The 24930-nt window shown below is 45.8% G+C and overlaps 1 protein-coding gene across 5 annotated transcripts in view; it reads left to right on the plus strand.

Moving 5' to 3' along the window:
- Nucleotides 1-24930, plus strand: part of MAP7 (microtubule associated protein 7) — a 181561-nt gene that overhangs the window by 124903 nt on the left and 31728 nt on the right. For 4 of the 5 annotated variants that reach the window (XM_083176626.1, XM_083176627.1, XM_083176624.1 and 1 more), the window contains exons 6-8: nt 869-979; nt 3115-3228; nt 4380-4537. In XM_083176626.1, the coding sequence (XP_083032752.1) occupies nt 869-979; nt 3115-3228; nt 4380-4537 (383 nt within the window). The remainder of the gene's footprint in view (nt 1-868; nt 980-3114; nt 3229-4379; nt 4538-24930) is intronic. The other variant, XM_083176625.1, reaches the window with a different exon arrangement.

A 24930-nucleotide genomic window follows, 5' to 3' on the forward strand; every position in this document is an offset into this window, starting at 1 on the left:
GCGGCCACGCCCCCTTTTCGCTCCCCGGCAGGCGAGACATTGAATCCCGCCAGCGTGTTCTCAGTCGAGCTGACCGAGAACGGGACTGGGTCACGGCGGTCGAGCAAGCTCGACTGCCGTGACCCTGACATTGAATTACCCCCCTTAGTATATTTTCCCCTTTGAGTGGCTGCAGTCTCAGCCATCGGAAGCACCATCTGCACTTGGAGCAGCCTCATGCTATGGTATGGGCAGAGAATATTATCATACACCTAAATCCAAAATCTGTCTTGTGAAACACCTGTTACATACCCATAAGACAGAATCATTGTGCATTTGAACATCAACCTCGCAGTCACAGCACAGAACTGTCTATTTGATTCTTGCATCCTAGAGGCTCAGTTAGTCCTTATGGGATTTAAATGCATTACAATAAAATGGCAAGTTATGTGACAATCTGCATTGCATCCAACTCAAACTCAGCCTCAGTTTCTTTTATCTGTCTAGAGAAGCTGCTTTACACCCAGTTTTTTTTTTAACCTCAAGCTACTGTAACTGTGATTTGGGTTATGGATCTGAACATTTAATTTACCTCTTCATAGAGGTTTTAAGAATTGTTTCAACACCAGTAACTTTTCTATTCACCTCCACCAATAAAAATTTGAGTTTGTTCAAGATGTAGGCTTGGCTAGTGTTTTTGGATAAGGGGTGTCCTTTTTATTCTAGTCAATCCTGCAGATTATATCCTGGTTTGGCTGGGCACTGCATTGTAGGTTTACTTGGGTACAAGACTTACAGGCAACAACCATGTAATTACCTGACAGTGCATTGATGGGATAATACATTTTATCTGTGGTCTGCCGATAAGCAATATTTCAATTTGTTCTAGATCCCGAAAGGAGGTCAGTTTCAACAATGAACCTTTCGAAACATGTTGATGCAGTTATTACCAAGCGCCTCTCCACATCTTCTGCAACATTACTTCATTCTCCAGACAGAGGTATAGTGTCATGAATTTTTGTTTTCTGATACTGCGTGTTGGTAGTTTGTTACTAGCTCCTACCATTTTAACTTATTTCAAGTATCCATTTTTGCCTTTTTACATTTTTGGACATTTAGATTGCTTTTTCCTACAGGGTTTACATTTACATAGATTACATTTATTTACAGATTTGTAAAGAACCATTTAAGCTGTATTTAAACTGGATAGCCCCCATATATTAAGGTGTTGTTGTTGTTGTTATTATTATTAAATTAAGTCTTAAGAGGGAATTTAATTAATGGTGGTAAATTTACAGGGGTTTAAAACTGGTGGTTGCTCCCGTGGCTATTCATTTGCACTCCCGGTTTCCCCTGATAGCCTTGTTAATGGGCATTAACACAGGTAAATGGCCATTAAAGCAGAGAGCAGTGGATGTAAGAAGGGTCATTATCGGGAGAAGCAATACCAGCACCTTTATGTGCGCTCATACAGCTTTCACCCCATGTATTACTGATGAGAATTGTTCTCAATGACAGGGGTGCTAAGTAACAAGGTTTAGGTAGCCTTTAATACTTGAGTTATAGGGGATTTTACTTTTTAGACCTGCTAAGAAAGGTGGGAGTAATTTGATCACTCCTGGCTTTGGGCCTAATTGCATAACCTTGGCCCTTATTCTGGTTGGTGCGGTCAGAGCCGCACACGGGGCTCCGACCGCACAAACCAAGGGCCGCCCACCAGACGGATCGCCACGGCCGTCCATACACGGACGGCTGGCGATCCGCTCAAAAATGGTGGAGGCTACGCCTCCACCATGGTGGGAGCTGCCCCCTGCCTTCGATGGTCGACGACCATCGAAGGCAGGCCCGCACGCCGCGGCAGCTCCCGCAAGCTAAGACCACACGGACAATCGTCCGTGTGGTAGCTTGTATGGGGGCTGAAAGCTGACATCCGGCGACGTCAGCTTTCCGCCCCCATGTCATGGTAATGAGGGCGTCATGCCCTCATTACCATGCATACGCCCCGCGTTTGCATGGGAACGCCCATGAAACGCGGGGCGTACACATAGGGAAATGAGGGCATGATGCCTCTCACGCCCCTATCCGCCCCCTTTGCGGCGGACGAAATCCGTCTGCGGCGAAGGGGGCTGCACATGCGCAGATTGACCTCTGCGCATGTGCAGTGCAAAAACATCGGCGGTACGGCCACACGCGGGCCGTACCGCACGATCTAGAATAAGGGCCCTTGAGAGGATCAAATAGCCCCCCGGTAATTTACCACGACTACTTCTACCCTTAGAGGTTAGCCCCAAAAATGTAATCAAATTGCTACGTTACAGTGTTTCCCAGACAATCTAACCAGCGCAGTCATATTTTTTTGCATAATGAAGAAAAATGCACAAAAAGATGATCTGCATTGGTTAAATGTGACTGCAGTGATGGAGGAGGACACATCTGTTTGTGTTAACACTGCTGGCTTTGTGAAAATTGGCTACTTAATGGGTATTATTTTATTATATTTTTTTGGGGAGCATGCAGAGGGCCCGAAGAAAAAGAAATCCCATATAAGGTCTGCTGGTGATCTGGATTTGGGAATAATTTGATAGGGGATCAATTAGTATTACTGCAGCGAATGAAATTCCTGCCTTTAGTCTGTATAAAAATATTTTGCTATAGTAAAAACACCACAAGGCAATTGTACAATTTCATGCTTGGGTTCCCTAAAATTTCTTAGGAATGGGACAATAGAAATGCATGCCACATATACACAGATTAGCTCCAAGGTAATTTGAAAGTGTCCAATTATTGCAAAAATTATCCAAAATATTTTGTAACATTAAGTTCTTTTGGAATGTAAGGTACTTAATAAGAGATGGCAAAAATTGCAATATTAATATGCAAATATGAGGTCACTCTGTAACCGTAAGTTTCTCCAGAGGTACTGTAATGGTCTGAAATGAAATAAATTTAGAATAACATACATTAATTAGATTTTTTTTTATATACAGTAATTAGTTACATTTAGGTCAACATGAATACTCGGTGCTGTGCTTGTATTATTGGATGATATTTTTTGGTTATTTAATTTTTTATAATAGAGAAATAAGTAGAAAATGTTAGGGTCTAATATTGTATATGTAATTATATGGCAACTAGGTCGCAGACCGCAGCTTAGTCCATGGGAGTCCAGTGTGGTGACGAGATTGCTAACTCCCACACACTCTTACTTGGCCAGAAGTAAAAGCACAGCTGCCCTCTCTGGAGATGCAGGTACATTGTTCAACGCATACCAATGTTTTGGGGTCTTATTGTCTATGATTTCTTTACATCATGTGAAGCATGCAGTTGTGTGTGTGTATCTGTGAATGGATTGCAAGAGATATAGTCTGTCTTTTCTTGCTGTAGCTCTTCATGTGTGTTGCATGTTTTTGTTGCAAAGTTATTGATCAAAGCATCAGTCTGGCTAATGGGCCCTACACACATAGCGATGTGTGCAGGGCTACCTAGCTATGCTAGGTCGGGCTGTGCTGCGCCGCTATCGCATAGCACACAGAGCTGACGGCCCACACACAGAGCGAGCTGTCAGCTCTGTGTGCTAAGCGAGCAGACAGCACCAGTGTTCTCCGGTGGGAGAACCCTGCCGATGCCGAGATTGATGGACACTGTCCATCAATCTCGGCCAGCGATAAAGACGCGCAGGGACGCGCACTGCTGTTGATATAGCCCCCACACATACACCGATGTGAGGGCATTTGCTAAGCGATTTTGCCAAACTAAGCAAAATCGCTTAGAAAATGCCTTAATATCGGCATGTGTGTAGGCCGTATAAGCCACTCTTATTTTTATTTTTGAATGGTCAATACACTTTGCAAACAGTAACTTAGTTCATTTTTTGGTACATTGTGTTGTGTAAAAGTGCTGTGTATATATAGCCTGTATGATGGCATTGAACTGTGCATGGTTATTATTGTACCTATCTCTGCCAAAGCTTTGCTTTCTGATTGTGGTTCACTAAATTCCTACAACAACTTGTATGGTGGAAGGGTCTGTCCTTTTCTGTTTGAACTCTGATCTATTAATAATTCAGTAATCATTGTGGTAGCAGATGTTTTGTGAAAGACCATACCAAAACCATCAGTGTTGATTGTGCATTTAGTTTACATTGAGAAACCTGTCACTTCCTGAGACGTGCAGTGTCTGGTATCATGAAGGCTGCCAATGGGAGAGAATATACCATGGGTATAAGTATTGGATCTAATTTTAAAGTACTTGGGTTTCCAGGGTGACTTGATGGTTTTGGTTTATGTCATTTCTCTTGGTGGTATTAACAGGCTCCTTCTCTTTCTTTCTCTTGCCATGCTGCTTCCTGCTTCTGGCATTTTCATTGTCCACGTCTCCCACTTCTCTTAAAATCACATTAGTTATCCCCATTTGTCCTCGTTCAGCATCTTGCAGCCCAATAAGCCCTCAGCCCTACAAGACTCCAACCAGTAAAAGTTCAGAGAAGTTGAAATTTTTTATCACAACACCAGATGCCATTGCAAGGAGAAGAACCACACACTTTGCAGGGATAAAAAGTGTAAGTATGCCATTTTGTACAGACTAGAATACAAATGGTCTTTCCTATGTGTTTTTTGAAGACTTTATTTTACTTTGGTTTGCAAATATTTCAATACAAATCATAATGGATATTATCTATTTGCATTTAGACAATAATTGTATACTAGTGTGTATATAGTGAAAACTCTAAATGCCTGTAAGACGCACAGGCGTGAAGTAAAGGGGAAGGATAGGAAGGGAGAGATAACATAGACCAACCCAAAGGAGCATAGCCTATTGCAATAGGCTTGTGTTGAATCGACTGAGCAGCATCTACCAAAGGTAGCCTTGGTGGATTTTCTCTTTTTAAAGGAATTGTGGGGCAGAATTATTAAGCTCAGTTAAGGGCTAAAGTGTCTGGTTTTTTTTTATCACCGGCCAATCAGCTTATAACTGTGAAGTTACAGGCTTGGTTTGAAAAATGACAGTTAGGGGCTAATTGGCAGGTGATAAAAAAAACAGACACTTTAGCCGCTCACCAACGCTTTATCACTTCATCAAGCTTAATAAATCTACCACTGAGTGATACAAAAGGTGGGTCTGGCATGTTTTGTCGACGGCACCAGGTTCACAAGGTCCAAATGTCGACAATCACCATGTTGACCTTGACCATGTTAACATTCATCACAGATGGGATGTTCAAAAACCATCATGAGGTGCAATAATCTTAGTTATATGTTTACTTTGCGTTTAAGAGGACTGATACATTCAGTATTTGTCAAAGAAATCATGGTAATAAAAAATATATAAATATATATATATATATATATATATATATATAACATATCTATATAATGTATAATAATATATATAATCCAAGGGTCCAGGGCACTCACCAAACTCATAGTCTGCAAAAAGTCCTTTATTTTCTCATTGCTGAGAGTAAGCCGACGTTTCGGACCATACAAGGTCCTTAATCATGGCAGTAATCCAACACACAAGCACAACTGGCCTCATATGACATAGGTCTCACTTATATAGGGCTTTCAATCACGCCTCTAACAATCACCTGTATCCACAGGAAGTTCATTAACATCATACTGGTATCTATACTATGCCCCCTCCCCACCAGGTAACACACCTTTATATATACATATATCTCTCTCATTAGCAGCATCTCTTATATATTTGGCTACATCTGTCACTCAAAGTGTGTCTGGAGCTGTAACGCTGGGTTGTGGACTTCCATCTTAATTTATGATTGTCATCACCTGTTTTAAACAGGGTAATTGATAAGAAAGGTGTTTAAGCACAGGTGATGGTAATCCATAAATTAAGAAGAAAGTCCAGAAACAGAGCAATGTGTCCCTCCTGGAGAGGGTCATGTTGGGAGGTATGCACCTCCCTCCCTCCCCCCCCCCATTCACGGCATCCCCACGATTAAATGGCACATGCAAAACACTGACATGGCTATGGTCGACAATGAAAAAGGTTGACAAGATTTATTTTTCACTTTTTCAATGTTTTCATATTCATTCTCATGTGTCGACATGGACACCAATGAAGTGCCACACTTATGTCAACATTTACCCCCCGCGACCCCCCTCCCGCGATATGCAGCACACCCCCTGCAATTCGCGGCACCCCCGGTGACTCCCGCGATTCGCGGCCCCACCCCGTGACACCCCCCCCTCCTGCGATTCGCGGCACCCCGCGACCCCCCCTCCCACGATTCGCGCCAACCCCCCGGGCCCCCCCTCCTGCGGTTCACGGTGCCCCCCACAACCCCCCCTACCGCGATTCCCCACCTCTGACCCCCCCTCCTGTCATTGCGGCAACCCCCCGCCCCCGCGACCCCCCCTCCCGCAATTCACGGCATCCACCCACGACCCCTCCTCCTGTGATTCGCGGACACCCCTCACCTCCAACTCTCCCCCCCACCCCCACGCGCGATTCACGGCAACCCCAGGATTAAATGGCACATGCAAAACACTGGCACGGCTATGGTCGACAATGAAAAAGGTTGACATGAGTTTTTGAAGATTTATTTTTCTTTTTTTTAATGTTTTCATATTCATTCTCATGTGTCGACATGGACACCGATGAAGTGCCACACTTATGTCAACAATTACATGTGTTGAACTTTCTGTGTTGATTTTTTCTTGTGGCGATTCGCGGCACCCCCCGCGACCCCCCTCCCGCGATTTGCAGCACACCCCCCGCAATTCGCGGCACCCCCGGTGACTCCCGCGATTCGCGACCCCACCCCGTGACACCCCCCTCCTGCGATTGCGGCACCCCGCGACCCCCCCTCCCACAATTCGCGCCAACCCCCCGGGCCCCCCCTCCCGCTGTTCACGGTGCCCCCCACGACCCCTCTACCGCGATTCCCCACCCCTGACCCCCCCTCCTGTCATTGCGGCAACCCCCTGCCCCCGCGACCCACCCTCCCGCGATTCACTGCAACCCCCCGCGCCCCCCCCCCCCCTCCCACAATTCGCGGTACCCACACACCCCCCCCGCGACCCCCCCCTCCCGCAATTCACGGCATCCACCCACGGCAGCACCCCTAAGCCCCTCTTTAGTCCCCCGTATACTCACACACCCCTATCACTACCCAGCCTCCTGCTCTCCTGAACCGTAACTTCCACCACTGGGGAGTCGCTGACGCTGTTTTGCCCACATGCCCCTATCATGCCTCATAGCCCAGCCTCCTGCTCTCATGCACCCGAACTCCCACCCAGTAGGAGGAGACACTGACTAAGGGCCACCATCCTGTACTCCTGTACTGCCACGCTGGCCCCTCACCCACTGGCAGAAGCTGCACAGTATCTCCCACCCTCCTCTTTAGTCCCCCTTATGCCCACACACCCCTATCACTACCCAGCCTCCTGTTTTCCTGTGTCGTGACCTCCGCCAGTGGGGAGCCACTGACTCAGAAACACCCTACTATACTATTGCACACACACACCTAAACAACATGCACACACAGCCCCCCCCCACACCCACAAATGTCACTGTACCATCCACACTATCAATGTACTTCTTACTCTGTAACCGCTTTTTAATTAAACAAAACAATACACACCCCCTTCCACATCATATGCTCTCTATTTAACACATTTCACCTATAACTCAAGTTGCAATACATGGCATCTTTCATACAATTCTAACCATCTTTCTCATATGCAAATGTTCACAAATTAAGGGGGCGCAGCCCCTTACGACGGTGTGAAGAGCGCCCGTAGGGCGCGATGAATCACCTAGTCATAATATATGTGCGGTTAAGCGCTCAAATATAGGAGAATAATGCGATCTCTCACCTAAGTCCCTATCAGGGAATTCATTAAAAACTGTGAGTGCATTGGATTTATAAAGGATATATATATATATATATATAGATATATATATATATATATATATATATATCTATATATATATATATATATATATAGAGAGAGAGACACAGAAGTACCAACACACTCGCCATTCCTAGGAATGGGGTGCAAACAGCACTCACATCCCAGGGTGGGGTGCGGTGGCCTGTGACCACACACTCTAGTAAATACAAACACATGGGGCCCAGCACTCACTACAACAATATATATATATATGTGCTTGCTTGTGATTGTTCGGCACTGCTGATGATGAAATGTATATCCCGTGGTGCCTTCCTTAAAGTATCAATATTCACTGGATCACTGATGCAATAACGAGGCAGGCGGCACTCCAACGGTTAAATACAAAAATATTTTTTGTATAAATTTGTTATCCATGTCGACGTTTCAAGAACTAAGTATTTTCCTCAGGACGTGTAATACAAAATAAATAAAGTGCTGTGCAGAAAAAAATCAGAAGTGAATAATCTTACCTTAAGTAGCATATCTCTAGTGTAACGTGCTGCAGGAGTCCCGGCGTCTGTGAGTTCAGCTTCCGGCTGCTGCCGCTCCATCCCCTCTCTGGTGTGGCCGTTGCTAAGCAACCTTGGAAGCTTGCGCTCCACTTCAGCTAAGGACCTCCTTGAAAAGCATGTCCCTTGTGTGACGTGCTGCAGGTCTGTGAGGTCTGCTTCTGACCGCTGCTGCTCCGCGGCCCATCCCTGATGTGTCTGTGACGATAGAAGCTTGCATGCCACTTTAGACTCGGGCATCCTGTGGGTTAATAAATAAATAATAGAAGAAGAGAAGACCAGCGTTTAAAACCTGCTGGATTGTACGTGAACACAAAAATGCTTAAACCAAACTTAGTGAATGCTACTTTTGCTATATTAAGAAAACAAAATGTGTTATAAATGGGTCTATTGGAAAAATACATATTTTCTTTTTCGTCCACTAGGGGGCACAGGAGTTCACGCTGGGTATGAGAGGTGAGGTAGCAGAGCGTGCACCAAAGGGTTACAAAAATGTACCCAGCATGCTCCCTGCCTCCCTTCTCCCTCATAACCCGCCCCCTGAGCCTGGGTCACCAGTTTTTTCTTTGGTGCCAAGGAGAGAGCAGCACCATTATCGCGGCTGTTAGAACAGCCATGGGTTAGAGCTGCTGCGGCGGGTGCTCTTTTAGTGAATCACCGGCAGCGCAGCTCCATCACTCGGCGGCGGCGACGGCAGCGCTGGCGACTGGGCTGGGGACTTCCGTCGCGGGACCCTCTCTCGGAGGCTCCCGCATGCTGCACTCCGTCCCCGGGCAGGTAAGCGGCGGTTCCCTGCTTGCAGGGAGCCGCGTCTAGCAGCGATCCCCCCCCCCCGTTTGTATGGGAGTCAGCGGGGGGGCAGGCAGTGGGGGTCTGGACTGCTCCACCTTTCCACTAGATCACCAGGGACAATTAGTCAGGCTATGTCCCGGGGGTTGATGCCTGAGGGGGAGGTTAGACAGCCTGGGAACCTACAGCCATACACATTGGAAATGTTGTATATTGGGCCTGGTTAGTACTTGAGTGGGAGACCACATAGGAACACCAGGTGCTGTAGGTTAGTCCCTCCCCCACCCCTGGGGAAGTGCTGAGGCTTGCTCTCTGATTGCCCCAGGTGTCCCAGCTCCTCGTTAAGGTCCTAATCAGCAGCCATTCTGGCACTTGCTGGGTTTAGAGACGGAGGCTGCTGGGATTCTCCCCCACACCCTGCTCCTGGAAGCCTGGTGTGTGTGTAGTATTTATCCTCTCCTGCTGCGGGCTGGATTGTTGAGCTCTGCTGATGTCTTCTTTCCAATATCATTGGAAGCTTAAAGACAGCCTGGGATCTACAGCTAATGCTGTATATTGGGCCTGGTAAGTACTTGAGTGGGTGACCACATAGGAACACCAGGTGATGTAGGATTGCCCCAGGTGTCCCAGCTCCTCATTAAGGTCCTAATCAGCAGCCATTCTGGCACTTGCTGAGTTTAGAGACGGAGGCTGCTGGGATTCTCCCCCACACCCTGCTCCTGGAGCCTGGTGTGTGTGTGTGGTATTTCTCCTCTCCTGCTGCTGGCTGGATTGTTGAGTTTTGCGGATGTCTTATTTCCAATATCATTGGAAGCTTGAAGACAGCCTGGGATCTACAGCTAATGCTGTATATTGGGCCTGGTAAGTACTTGAGTGGGTGACCACATAGGAACACCAGGTGCTGTAGGAGTACGGAGGGTGTAATGGTTAGCATTACTGCCTCACAGCACTGAGGTCCTGGGTTCGATTCCCACCATGGTCCTAACTGTGCGGAGTTTGTATATTCTCCCCGTACTTGAGTGGGTTTCCTCCGGGTACTCCCACAATCCCCCCCAAAAAAAATAATAATAATAATACAAATATATATATATATATATATATATATATATATATATATATATATATATATATTTTTGGCCCCAGGTGTCCCAGCTCCTCATTAAGGTCCTAATCAGCAGCCATTCTGGCACTTGCTGGGTTTAGAGATGGAGGCTGCTGGGATTCTCCCCCCACACCCTGCTTCTGGAGCCTGGTGTTTGTGGTATTTATCCTCTCCTGCGGCTGGTACTCTGATGCTGTCTTCCTTCCAATATCATTGGAAGAGATGAAAGTTTGAAACACTGTCACCATTCATAGTATTGGCTTTGCATATACGGTGTCTCCCTTTCAGCTTGCTGAATTGTTGAGTTTATCTGCCCATACCAAATGGCTTTGCTTAAGCTTTGTGGGTAAGGCTGCAAGTGTGTTGCTTGGGTGTCAGTGTTGTAACTGCTGGTGTTTTTTGTCTTTTATCATGGACAGTATGCCTAAGGCGAAACCTGGCAAGGAGACTCCATCTCCGATGCAGCATACCTGTAGGGTATGTGTGGACATACTCTCTCGGCAGGAGGAGGATATCTGTTCCAGGTGTTTGGCCCTTGAAGCAGATCTTCTGCTGCCTTCACAGCAGGAACCGGCCTGGGCTTCGACCTTGACTCAGGTATTGACATATTGACCGCTTGTCAACTCCTTAACTCCTGCGCCCCTGCCCCCTGTGCCCATGCCCCCTGTGGCAGTGGCCAGCACCAGTGTTGGGGCAGCTCCTGCTTATGTAGAGCCCCCTTGGTGGCAATCCTTTGCACAATCTGTGCAGGGGTTGACGGCTACTCGGGCGGGCAGGGATTCCAGGAGGCAGTGTAGGCAGCAGAGTCCCGATCCGGGTTCTCTGCGTTCCGATTCGGATTCCAGCTCAGTGGCGGAATCCGCAGGGGCCGATGACACTTTGTCCTCAGCGGAGGTAGAGTCTCTGATGCAGGAGGTTAAGGCAGTCCTCCAGAGGGAGGATGAGGCTCCTGCCCCTAAAAGTAAAGACCTGCTTTTTAAGCGTCTTAAGAAAGTATCGGCCCAGCTCCCGCCTTCGGCCCTCATGGAGGATTTATTGGAGACTGCGTGGTCTCAACCGTTTAGAAAGTTCCAGCTTTCCAAGCGACTTACTACTTTTTAACCTGTTCCTCCCACAGAGAGGGCTAAGTGGGAAAATCCTCCCCTGGCGGATGATCATGTTGCGCGATTAGCTCGCGCTTCAGTACTGCCCATTTCGGATTCTTCATCTTTGAAGGAACCCTCTGAGAATTTCCTCAGGACTGCTTTTCACAGGCAGGTGCCATTGGGTGTACCACGCTTGCCGCGTCATGGGTGGCCAAGGCAGTGTCTGAGTGGGCGGGCAAGGTGGAGAGAGGTTTGTCCGACGGCACTAGTCCTTCCTCTAGATTTTCCTCATCCACTAAGGGAGCCAAGCCCTGCACCAAGCAGCCCTGGGCTACCAGACGTCCAGTGGCTAAACAGGTCAGGGAGGTGGTATCCAGGGGCTATGCCCTGACATTCCGGTTCCCCCCTCCTCAGTGTTATTTTTGCACGGGTCTTCCAAAGGACCCAGCGAAACGACAAGTGCTACAGCTTTCCATCTGCTCTCTTTTGGACTCGAACGTCATTGTTCCAGTTCCTCAGGAGCAGAGGGGTCAGGGGTTCTTCTCCACCCTATTTTTGATTCACAAACTGGATGGCTCTCACCATCCTATCCTGAATCTGAAGTCGCTCACTATTTTTCTGCGAGTGCCGAAGTTTCGCATGGAGTCCCTGCGTTCGATCATTCTCTCACTGGAGCCAGGGGACTTCATGGCCTCGCTAGATATACTTCACATCCCCATCCGACAGGAACATCAGCACTTTGAGGTTCGCCCTTCGGGTCGAACACTTCCAGTTCAGGGCGCTACCTTTTGGTCTATCTACGGCTCCCAGGGTGTTCACCAAGGTGATGGCGGTCAGGGCTGCACACCTGCACCGGCTGGGGGTTCAGATGATTCCATACCTGGACGGCCCACTGATTTTGGAAAGTCCCCAGACCTACTACGGAGTCATTTGCAGGTCGTGATTACACTTCTGTTATCTCACGGTTGGAGGATAACCTGGAAGAAATCGTTTCTTACTCCTTCCCAAAGGACACTTCACTTGGGAGCTCGGCTGGGCACTCGGTTGTAGAAAGTATATCTTCCAGAGGATAAGATCCACTCCCTTCAGAGGAAGATTCATTCCCTTATAGGTCACAGAAGGGTCTCAGTACACAAGTGTATGGTGGTGTCTTCGACATGGTAGAGTATACACAGTTTCACTCGCGCCCACTTCGGCTTTACACTCTCAGCCAGTGGACAGGAGATCATACTCGTCTAAGGAGTCAATTGATCACACTGCCCCCGAAGGTTCGCCTGTCTCTCACATGGTGGTTAAAGACAGACGACTTGTCTCAGGGCCGCCCGTTTTGGATTCCAACCTGAGTCTTGCTTACCACGGATGCCAGCCTACGGGGCTGGGGAGCGGTTTGCAATTCTCAATCTTTTCAGGGTCGCTGGATGGCTCAGGAGAGTCGCCTTCCGATCAATCTCCTGGAATTGAGAGCAATCCTTCTGGCTCTTCAGAGGTTGGGGTCCCTCATCCGAGGGTGCCCTGTAGAGATCCTGTCCGACAGCACCACACCTGTGGCCTTTATCAACAGGCAGGGCAGGACATGCAGCAAAGGAGCGATAAAAGAAGTCTCCAAGATATTCAGGTGGGCGGAGAAGCAGATTTCTGCAATCTCTGCAGTCTTCATCCCAGGGGTTCTCAATTTTGAGGCAGACTTTTTAAGTCGGCAAGATAGTGTACGCATTCCCCCTGTTTCAACTCCTACTTCGCCTTCTGTGGAAGTTCAGGAAGGAGGGAGGAATGATGATCCTAGTGGCCCCAGATTTGCCCCGTCGAGGTTGGTACGCGGATCTATGGAACCTGTTGGTAGCCTCTCCTCTGAGTCTACCTCTGCGTCCAGACCTAATTTCACAGGGGCCATTCCGACACCCGGACTTGAGTCGCCTGGCTTTGACGGGCTGGCTGTTGAGGTGTCCCTCTTTAGAAGTTTTCCGAGCACTTCAATCGTCTCCTTTCGAGCCTCTGGAGGAGGTGGATCTGAAATCCTGGAAGGTGGCTTCTTGTTGGCTATTTCCTCAGCACGAAGGGGGTCTGACATAAGTGCATTATCATGGAAACCGTCTTTTCTGGTATTTCACCCGGACAGGGCGGTTCTTTGTACCAAACTGGATTTTCATCCAAAGGTGGTGTCTGAGTTTCACCTTAACCAGGAAATAGTGGTGCCTTCTTTTCCAGGTTCTTCTGAAGCTGAAGCTTCTCTTGATGTAGTCCGTGCGTGGCAGATTAATCTTCGCAGGACTAAGTCAACTTGTAAGTCGGGTTCACTGTTTGTGTTTTATGGGGCCAATAAGAGACTGGCCCGCTTCCAAACAGTCCTTGGCGAGATGGCTCAGATCAGTGGTTCGCCAAGCGTATCTTTCCGCACTGATTACTCCCCCGGAGGGGATTACTGCACATTCTACCAGGTCTGTGGGTACATCCTGGGCTGCTAATCGAGGCTCCTCGGCTGAACAGCTCTGTAAGGCGGCTACTTGGTCCTCTTCCCAGACCTTTATTAGGTCTTATGCATTTGATACCTTTGCATCGGCTAATGCACAGTTTGGTAGACATGTGCTTTCCGCAGTCCAGGAGCGTCCCCCACCCGTGAGGGGACAGCTTTAGGACGTCCCAGCGTGAACTCCTGTGCCCCCTAGTGGACGAAAAAGAAAATAGGATTTATGGTCTTACCTTGATAAATCCCTTTCTTTGAGTCCATAGGGGGCACAGGACGCCCTCCCAGATGCACCTGGTAGCGGGGCTTCCTATGTAGGAAAGTTCCATGGCTTTAGGGCCTGTATGCTATGTGGGTGTGCATTTGCTCTTCCTTCTTCTCTGGCTCTGCTCCTACCTTGGGCTTGCTAACGAAACTGGTGACCCAGGGTCAGGGGGCGGGTTATGAGGGAGAAGGGAGGCAGGGAGCATGCTGGGTACATTTTTGTAACCCTTTGGTGCACGCTCTGCTACCTCACCTCTCATACCCAGCGTGAACTCCTGTGCCCCCTATGGACTCAAAGAAAGGGATTTATCAAGGTAAGACCATAAATCCTATTATTTTATATGGTCCCTATTGGCTCACCATAGCCTCTATATAGGGAGCTGGATGCAAAAAATACCTCACTGACTTTCTGACATATAGTAACATCTACTGCAATATTGACTATAAAAGTTTATTGAAACTATGGCATCTCTGTTGATCTTATAGTGTCTAGATACCCGAAGGCCTGATGGAAATGGTAATCAAAATATACATTCTAGAAAAAAAAATGTTTTAACAAATGCATAAAAAAGAAAAAAGGAGAAGAAAAAAATGCAGACATAAAATAAACAAAAATAAACAAAAAAATGAAAAATGAAACAACATTGCAAAAGTTTTAAAATATGAAGGCGTTCCATGCTATCTATTCATTGAGGCCAGTATTTGCAAGCGTGTTGAGTCTATAAATCCGTTCCGATTCACGTTGGTTAAGTAATTTTTGTCTGTTTCCACCACGTGCCAGGGGGGGGACATGATCTATTATCATGCATCGCAGATTGGATAGTGCATGTCCATGTTCTTTAAAATGATAGGCAACTGGTTTGTTAATGTCCTTGCCCTTTAAGGTCGCTGTTATAGCCGACCTGTGTAGGGCTAGGCATTCCCTAAAGGTTCAAATAGTTTGGCCCACATACATTTTTTTACAGGGACAGGTAATAATGTAAATTAAATATTGTGACTTACAATTGAGTATGTGTCGGATTTTGTATGAATAGCCTGTCTGGGGATGTTTAAATGAATGGCCAGCATCCATATGTGTGCAAGTAGTGCATGTAGGGCAATTGTAACACCCTGGTTTTTTTCTTTGTACATCAAACAGAGGATTGACGGGTTGTTTAGTTATATTGGTTTTAACCAATATGTCTCGTAGATTCCTTCCTCTTCGGTAGCTAGGCATAATTTTCTTACCTTTTAAAGCAAGGTAACCATTTGTCACTTGCAACGATCAGCCACACTGCATTTAACGCTCTAGGTAACACCTGACTTGCCGGAGTGTATGTGGTGACAAAAGGGACCTTTTCAAATGCTGTTTCACCTTTATTTTGCAAAAGCTGGCTTCTGGGTATTCTGGGTATTTGTTTATGGCGTTGTAACAAGTTGATGTAATAGCCTCGTGTCCTAAATTTTTCAATTATAGAGTCTAGATTTGACTCTAAAGCTGCCCATACACGTACCAATTACCCGGTACTTTTTGTGCTAAAATAGCATCGTTGTGCATATGTTGTGCATGGGATGCGATGCTATTTTAGCACAAAAAGTACCGGGTAATTGGTACGTGTATGGGCAGCTTAACTGGGACCTGTCACTGGTTATACGGGCCACCCTAATCAAGACTTGGGTAAGCCCTTTTTCAACACTGGTGCATGGAAACTGCTGTGTTCCAATAGGGTATTTCTATCTGTATCTTTATTGTATACTGTTGTAGAGATTACGCCTTCTGTGATGGATATTGTCCCGTCGAGATAGTGAATAGCTTGCACTTAGATAGTGAATATTATTGAAGTTGATGTTTTCCTATATTGTTTCCAACTGGTTGGTTGTACCAGCCCAAATTAACAGCAAGTCATCTATATAACGCATGTACAAAATAATATTTGAACTGTGATAATTTTCTTGTTCAAACATAAAAATGTTGGCGAGTGATGGAGATACATTAGAACCCATGGAACAACCAGTTAACTGCAAATAATATGATCCATTGTGTTAAAAATAATTTCTGGTTAAAGTCCGTTCCAATAACTCAAGGTAAAGAGAAATGTCCAGGGCACTGAAGTTGAATTTGTAAATTTTTTTGCATTGATTGCTTGTGAGTGTGGTATGATAGTGTACAGTTTTTTTTTTACATCCATAGTACATAAAACAGGGTTGTCAGGGAGATTTGCAATGTTTGATAGTTTTATGAGCAATTGGGTAGTGTCTTTCAAATAAGAATTTTGTGCCATTATGTACGGTTGTACCAATGTATACAAACATTGTGAGATGGGTTGGAACAAGGAACCCCTGACAGAAATAATAGATCTGCCAGGGGAATTTTGTGTGTCCTTATGAATTTTTGTAATGGTATAAATGACCAGAAAAGTAAAAGTTACAGGAAATTCTTGTGTTTAAAGTTTAATACACCATTTTGCTGAACAGTTCTTGTTTGAGTATCAAATCAAGTTCCTTTTTGTACTTATTGGTAGGGTCTACCTGTAGTTTCCTGTATGTTTTGGTGTCTGCAGAAGGATGTCCAAGTTTTGAAGATAGGTGGTGGTATCCTGCACTACGATACCCCCACCCTTATCGGCTGGGCGTATAGTTGGTGTTATTGGACAATGTCTTTAGAGCTTGCACTTCCTTCTGGCTAATGTTGGAATGTTTTTATGTTGGAATTTGAAACAAATCTTTGTACAGCCTCATCCACTACTCTCATAAATATTTTCAAAGACAGATTGTGGGATTGGGGGTCAAAGAACAATTGTGTGTGTGTTTCTTCAAAAAGTTATCGTGAATATCTTTTTCTTTGGTAGTCGCATGCTGGAAAATTCCCAATTTAACCCCTTCCCGACAATTGACGTACATTTACGTCATGGTCGGGAAGTACTTCCCGACACATGGCGTAAATGTACGTCATGGCTTGTAACTGTCACCGCGTCTATAGACGCGGTGACAGTTTCAACATGTCTGCTGTCCCTGACAGCAGACATGTCCGTGCATGCCCAGGGGGGGGCTGCGATGCCGCCCCCCCGTCGGCGATCGCTGTGATTGGCTGTTCAGTGTGAACAGCCATTCACAGCGTTTTCTGTGTCACCGGCGAATAACGTTCGCCGGTGACACGGGATCGGAGGTGATTGGTGCTGTAAAGTACAGCACCAATCACCGCGGGGTGTAAGGGTGACACTGGTGTCACCCCACCTCACCCTGCCCGCCCCCAAAGGCCGTGATTGGTTCGTCGGACCGACGGACCAATCACAGCCATGGAGGGGGATTTAAACTAACGGTGACTGCACTGCAGACGCCATTCCGGTCTGGAATTGCGTGCAGTGCGGTCACCGTGCCCAGCTGCCGCAGTATACTGACCTGAACCGAGCAAAATACTTACCTGATCCTTGCAAATACCTTGCCTGATCACTGCTTCATCACTGCTTGTAGTACGCTGGATGCTTCCTGGATCCTGTTACTACTTGTGACTTCCTGTGTTGTGAACTTGTGCTGCTGCAGTGTAATAGCGTTAGATAGAGAGAGATAGAGAGAGATAGTGTCAGAGAGTGCTATATTTTGTGCTGCTGCAGTGTGATATAGTTATAGATAGAGAGATAGAGAGAGAGAGATAGAGAGGCCTAGTGACAGAGAGTGCTATATTTTGTGCTGCTGCAGTGTGATAGTTATAGATAGAGAGATAGAGAGAGATAGAGAGAGATAGAGAGATAGAGATAGTGACAGATTGTGCTATATATTTTTTATATAACTGACTGCTGCCCCCCCTTTTGTGCTGATCAGTATAAATTAACTGATCAGCAACTTTTTGGGGGCGCAGGTTTTTTTTTATATATATATACCTGTCACTGCTGCTGCTGCAGTGTCATAGAGTGATAGATAGTGAGAGATAGAGAGATAGAGAGAGATAGTGACAGAGAGTGATAGAGTGCTAAATTTTGTGTCTGCTGCCCCCGCCTTTTGTGCTGATCACTATATCTGAGGTGATCAGCAACTTTTTGGGGGTGCAGAGGTTTTTTTTTTTTATATATACCTGTCAGTTGCTGCCAGTTGCACTGTCAGTTGCACCAAAGGTTGTGCACCTGCTGCCCCTCACTGGTAATCAGTGTCGCATCACTGATCACCTTTTTTTTTTTTGTGGGTGCTGTGGGGTCTTTTTTTAATTTTTTTTTTACACACACTGTGATTTTGTGGGTGTCCTGTGGCCACTGTGCGCTAAACAGTGACGTACATCACTGATCAGCTTTTTCGGCACAGGGTTGATCTTTTTTTTTTTTTTTTTTTTATCAAATTCCTGTTGCCTTTGAGCGCTGTTCAGTGACGGACGTTACTGACCAACATCTGTGCTCAATTTTTGGCGCAGGACCTTTTTTTATTTTTTTTAACCCCTTCAATTTTTTTTTTTTTTAACCCCTTCAATTTTTTTTTTTTTTGTATAAAGTATTTTTTTTTTCTGCACTACATACACACTACACACTACATACCCCCCGGGTTGAAATAAAGTTTGTACCCCCCCCTACACTATACACGTGTTGAAACATTTCACTACCAGTAACACAAAAATAAAAATGGCATCCCAAATGTCATCCCAAATGTCATCCCAGTCATCCAGAAGAATGTATTCAGTGGAGGAGGCATATGCCATGCTTGCCTCTGACTCTGACACAGCCAGTGAGGCAAGCGGGGAATTTGAAGGATTCGTCTTTAGCTCCTCTTCCTCCTCTGGTGATGAGGGACCCCCTCAAAGACGCCCCCGTAGAGCAGCTGAGACCCCCCCCCCAATAATTGATCTCGTATGGACCCCACCACCAGACAATTTTGAGCCCCGGGTTCCTGAGTTTTTGGCCATGCCAGGAATCCAATTTGATTCCACAGGTCTCAGAGAAATTGACTTTTTCAAATTATTTTTCTCTGATGATTTTATAAATTTAATGGTGGACCAAACTAATTTATATGCCCAGCAGTTTATTGCTCAAAACCCCACGTCATCATTTGCTAGGTGGACCCCTGTAGATGCAGTAGAGATGATGACGTTTTGGGGTCTGGTGTTTCATATGGGCATAGTAAAAAAGCCAGAAATTAGGCAATATTGGAGTACAGATGTTCTGTACAGCACCCCATTTTACCGTATGGCCATGACCCGGGCTCGATTTGAGACGATCCTTAAATTTTTGCATTACAACGATAATGCACAGTGCCCACCCAGAGATGATCCCACCTTTGACCGGCTATTCAAAGTCAGGCCGGTCATTGATCATTTCAGTGCCAAATTTGAAGAGATGTACATCCCAGATAAATTCATTTGCATAGACGAGTCCCTTATACATTTTAAAGGAAGGGTTAAATTCCGCCAGTACCTTCCCAATAAGAGGGCAAGGTATGGCATAAAAATGTATAAGCTGTGTGAAAGCACCTTAGGGTACACTCACAGGTTTAGGATATATGAAGGGAAGGATTCAAGAATTGAACCGCCAGAATGCCCCCCCTCCCTCGTAGGTGTTAGTGGAAAAATTGTCTGGGATTTAGTGCACCGCTTCCTGGATAAAGGTTATCACCTCTATGTGGATAACTTTTACACTAGCATCCCCCTGTTTAAGGCCCTTGGTTCAAGAGGTACAGCAGCTTGCGGTACTGTGCGCAAGAACCAGAGAGGCCTCCCAAAAACGCACATTGCCCAAGTAATGAGAAGGGGTGAAAGCAGGGGAATATGCACCGAAAATATGTTGTTGGTCAAATATAAGGACAAGAGGGATGTCCTTATACTGACAACAATTCACGGAGACAGTACCACCTCCGTCCCTGTACGAGGTACCAGTACCCACACCTCAAAACCTAATTGTATCCTGGATTACAATAGGTACATGGGCGGAGTGGATCTTTCAGATCAGGTACTGAAGCCGTACAGTGCCCTGCGGAAAACAAAAATCTGGTACAAGAAGCTGGCCGTGTATATCATCCAGATGGCACTGTATAACGCTTACGTGCTATTCCGTTCTACCGGCCAGAGGGGGACATTTATGCACTTTCAAGAGGAAGTCATAAAGGGCCTAATATTTGGGAACCAGCAGGCAGAGGGCCCCAGTACTTCTAGTACTGGCCCCCGTATTGTACCAGGACAGCATTTTCCTGATGAAATCCCCTCCACTGGAAAAAAGGGCAGGACACAAAAAAGGTGCAAAGTTTGCTATAAAAAGGGAATAAGAAAGCAAACTATTTTCCAGCGTGACACTTGCCCCGACAAACCCGGCCTATGTATAAAGGAGTGTTTTAAATTATACCACACATCTATGGATTATTAGGTTCATAATTTCACCGTGCTTCGGGGGTCTTGCTAATGCCACATAGCACCCACCATTCATTTCACCAGAATCAGAGCCGCAAAATCCAAAAATCACTCCTTCCCTTCTGAGTCCTGCCATGCACCCAACTGGTATTTTTTGGTCACATGTGAGGCATTGCCGTACTCGGGAGAAATTGGGGCACAGATTTTGGGGTGCTTTTTCTCCTTCATACCTTCTGAAAATAAAAAAATTTGAGCCAGAACTGCATTTTTGTGTAAAAAAATTTAATTTTTCATTTTCACTGCCCAGTTGTACCACAATTGGTGAAACCCCTGGGGGTTTGAAATGTACACTATACCCCTAGATGAATTCCCTGAGGGGTGTAGTTTGCAAAATGGGGTCACTTGTGGGGGGGTTCCACTGTATTGGTGCTTTGGGGGTCTTGCTAATGCGACATAGCACCCACCAACATTCCACCAGAATTTGTGCTGCAAAATCCAAATATCACTCCTTCCCTTCTGAGTCCTGCCACTTTTTGGTCACACATGAGGCATTGCCGTACTCGGGAGAAATTGGGGCACAGATTTTGGGGTGCTTTTTCTCCTTCATACCTTCTGAAAATGAAAAATTTTGAGCCAGAACAGCATTTTTGTGTAAAAAAATGTAATTTTTCATTTTCACTGCCCAGTTGTATCAAAATTGGTGAAACCCCTGGGGGTTTGAAATGTACACTATACCCCTAGATGAATTCCCTGAGGGGTGTAGTTTGCAAAATGGGGTCACTTGTGGGGGGGTTCCACTGTATTGGTGCTTTGGGGGTCTTGCTAATGCGACATAGCACCCACCAACATTCCACCAGAATTTGTGCTGCAAAATCCAAATATCACTCCTTCCCTTCTGAGTCCTGCCACTTTTTGGTCACACATGAGGCATTGCCGTACTCGGGAGAAATTGGGGCACAGATTTTGGGGTGCTTTTTCTCCTTCATACCTTCTGAAAATGAAAAATTTTGAGCCAGAACAGCATTTTTGTGTAAAAAAATGTAATTTTTCATTTTCACTGCCCAGTTGTATCAAAATTGGTGAAACCCCTGGGGGTTTGAAATGTACACTATACCCCTAGATGAATTCCCTGAGGGGTGTAGTTTGCAAAATGGGGTCACTTGTGGGGGGGTTCCACTGTATTGGTGCTTTGGGGGTCTTGCTAATGCGACATAGCACCCACCAACATTCCACCAGAATTTGTGCTGCAAAATCCAAATATCACTCCTTCCCTTCTGAGTCCTGCCACTTTTTGGTCACACATGAGGCATTGCCGTACTCGGGAGAAATTGGGGCACAGATTTTGGGGTGCTTTTTCTCCTTCATACCTTCTGAAAATGAAAAATTTTGAGCCAGAACAGCATTTTTGTGTAAAAAAATTTAATTTTTCATTTTCACTGCCCAGTTGTATCAAAATTGGTGAAACCCCTGGGGGTTTGAAATGTACACTATACCCCTAGATGAATTCCCTGAGGGGTGTAGTTTGCAAAATGGGGTCACTTGTGGGGGGGTTCCACTGTATTGGTGCTTTGGGGGTCTTGCTAATGCGACATAGCACCCACCAACATTCCACCACCAAAAATCACTCCTTCCCTTCTGAGTCCTGCCATGCACCCAACTGGTATTTTTTGGTCACATATGAGGCATTGCCATACTCGGGAGAAATTGGGGCACAGATTTTGGGGTGCCTTTTCTCCTTTATACCTTCTGAAAATGAAAAATTTTGAGCCAGAACAGCATTTTTGTGTAAAAAAATGTAATTTTTCATTTTTACTGCCCAGTTGTATCAAAATTGGTGAAACCCCTGGGGGTTTGAAATGTACACTATACCCCTAGATGAATTCCCTGAGGGGTGTAGTTTGCAAAATGGAGTGACTTGTGGGGGGGTTCCACTGTATTGGTGCTTGGGGGGTCTTGGTAATGCAACATAGCACCCACCAACATTCCACCAGAATCTGAGCTGCAAAATCCAAAAATCACTCCTTCCCTTCTGAGTCCTGCCACTTTTTGGTCACACATGAGGCATTGCCGTACTCGGGAGAAATTGGGGCACAGATTTTGGGGTGCTTTTTCTCCTTCATACCTTCTGAAAATGAAAAATTTTGAGCCAGAACAGCATTTTTGTGTAAAAAAATGTAATTTTTCATTTTCACTGCCCAGTTGTATCAAAATTGGTGAAACCCCTGGGGGTTTGAAATGTACACTATACCCCTAGATGAATTCCCTGAGGGGTGTAGTTTGCAAAATGGGGTCACTTGTGGGGGGGTTCCACTGTATTGGTGCTTTGGGGGTCTTGCTAATGCGACATAGCACCCACCAACATTCCACCAGAATTTGTGCTGCAAAATCCAAATATCACTCCTTCCCTTCTGAGTCCTGCCACTTTTTGGTCACACATGAGGCATTGCCGTACTCGGGAGAAATTGGGGCACAGATTTTGGGGTGCTTTTTCTCCTTCATACCTTCTGAAAATGAAAAATTTTGAGCCAGAACAGCATTTTTGTGTAAAAAAATTTAATTTTTCATTTTCACTGCCCAGTTGTATCAAAATTGGTGAAACCCCTGGGGGTTTGAAATGTACACTATACCCCTAGATGAATTCCCTGAGGGGTGTAGTTTGCAAAATGGGGTCACTTGTGGGGGGGTTCCACTGTATTGGTGCTTTGGGGGTCTTGCTAATGCGACATAGCACCCACCAACATTCCACCACCAAAAATCACTCCTTCCCTTCTGAGTCCTGCCATGCACCCAACTGGTATTTTTTGGTCACATATGAGGCATTGCCATACTCGGGAGAAATTGGGGCACAGATTTTGGGGTGCTTTTTCTCCTTTATACCTTCTGAAAATGAAAAATTTTGAGCCAGAACAGCATTTTTGTGTAAAAAAATGTAATTTTTCATTTTTACTGCCCAGTTGTATCAAAATTGGTGAAACCCCTGGGGGTTTGAAATGTACACTATACCCCTAGATGAATTCCCTGAGGGGTGTAGTTTGCAAAATGGAGTGACTTGTGGGGGGGTTCCACTGTATTGGTGCTTGGGGGGTCTTGGTAATGCAACATAGCACCCACCAACATTCCACCAGAATCTGAGCTGCAAAATCCAAAAATCACTCCTTCCCTTCTGAGTCCTGCCACTTTTTGGTCACACATGAGGCATTGCCGTACTCGGGAGAAATTGGGGCACAGATTTTGGGGTGCTTTTTCTCCTTCATACCTTCTGAAAATGAAAAATTTTGAGCCAGAACAGCATTTTTGTGTAAAAAAATGTAATTTTTCATTTTCACTGCCCAGTTGTATCAAAATTGGTGAAACCCCTGGGGGTTTGAAATGTACACTATACCCCTAGATGAATTCCCTGAGGGGTGTAGTTTGCAAAATGGGGTCACTTGTGGGGGGGTTCCACTGTATTGGTGCTTTGGGGGTCTTGCTAATGCGACATAGCACCCACCAACATTCCACCACCAAAAATCACTCCTTCCCTTCTGAGTCCTGCCATGCACCCAACTGGTATTTTTTGGTCACATATGAGGCATTGCCATACTCGGGAGAAATTGGGGCACAGATTTTGGGGTGCTTTTTCTCCTTTATACCTTCTGAAAATGAAAAATTTTGAGCCAGAACAGCATTTTTGTGTAAAAAAATGTAATTTTTCATTTTTACTGCCCAGTTGTATCAAAATTGGTGAAACCCCTGGGGGTTTGAAATGTACACTATACCCCTAGATGAATTCCCTGAGGGGTGTAGTTTGCCAAATGGGGTCACTTGTGGGGGGGTTCCACTGTATTGGTGCTTGGGGGGTCTTGCTAATGCGACATAGCACCCACCAAAATTCCACCAGAATCTGAGCTGCAAAATCCCAAAATCACTCCTTCCCTTCTAAGTCCTGCCATGCACCCAAATGGTATTTTTTGGTCACACGTGAGGCATTGCCGTACTCGGGAGAAATTGGGGCACAGATTTTGGGGTGCTTTTTCTCCTTCATTCCTTGTGAAAATGAAAAATTTTGAGCCAGAACTGCATTTTTGTGTAAAAAATGTAATTTTGCATTTGCACAGCCCAGTTGTATCAAAATTGGTGAAACCCCTGGGGGTTTGAAATGTACACTATACCCCTAGATGAATTCCCTGAGGGGTGTAGTTTGCAAAATGGGGTCACTTGTGGGGGGGTTCCACTGTATTGGTGCTTGGGGGGTCTTGCTAATGCGACATAGCACCCACCAAAATTCCACCAGAATCTGAGCTGCAAAATCCCAAAATCACTCCTTCCCTTCTAAGTCCTGCCATGCACCCAAATGGTATTTTTTGGTCACACGTGAGGCATTGCCGTACTCGGGAGAAATTGGGGCACAGATTTTGGGGTGCTTTTTCTCCTTCATACCTTCTGAAAATGAAAAATTTTGAGCCAGAACTGCATTTTTGTGTAAAAAATGTAATTTTGCATTTGCACAGCCCAGTTGTATCAAAATTGGTGAAACCCCTGGGG

The sequence above is a fragment of the Crinia signifera genome, chromosome 3, assembly GCF_055691185.1.
Source record: "Crinia signifera chromosome 3, ASM5569118v1, whole genome shotgun sequence".
Lineage (NCBI taxonomy): Eukaryota > Metazoa > Chordata > Amphibia > Anura > Myobatrachidae > Crinia > Crinia signifera.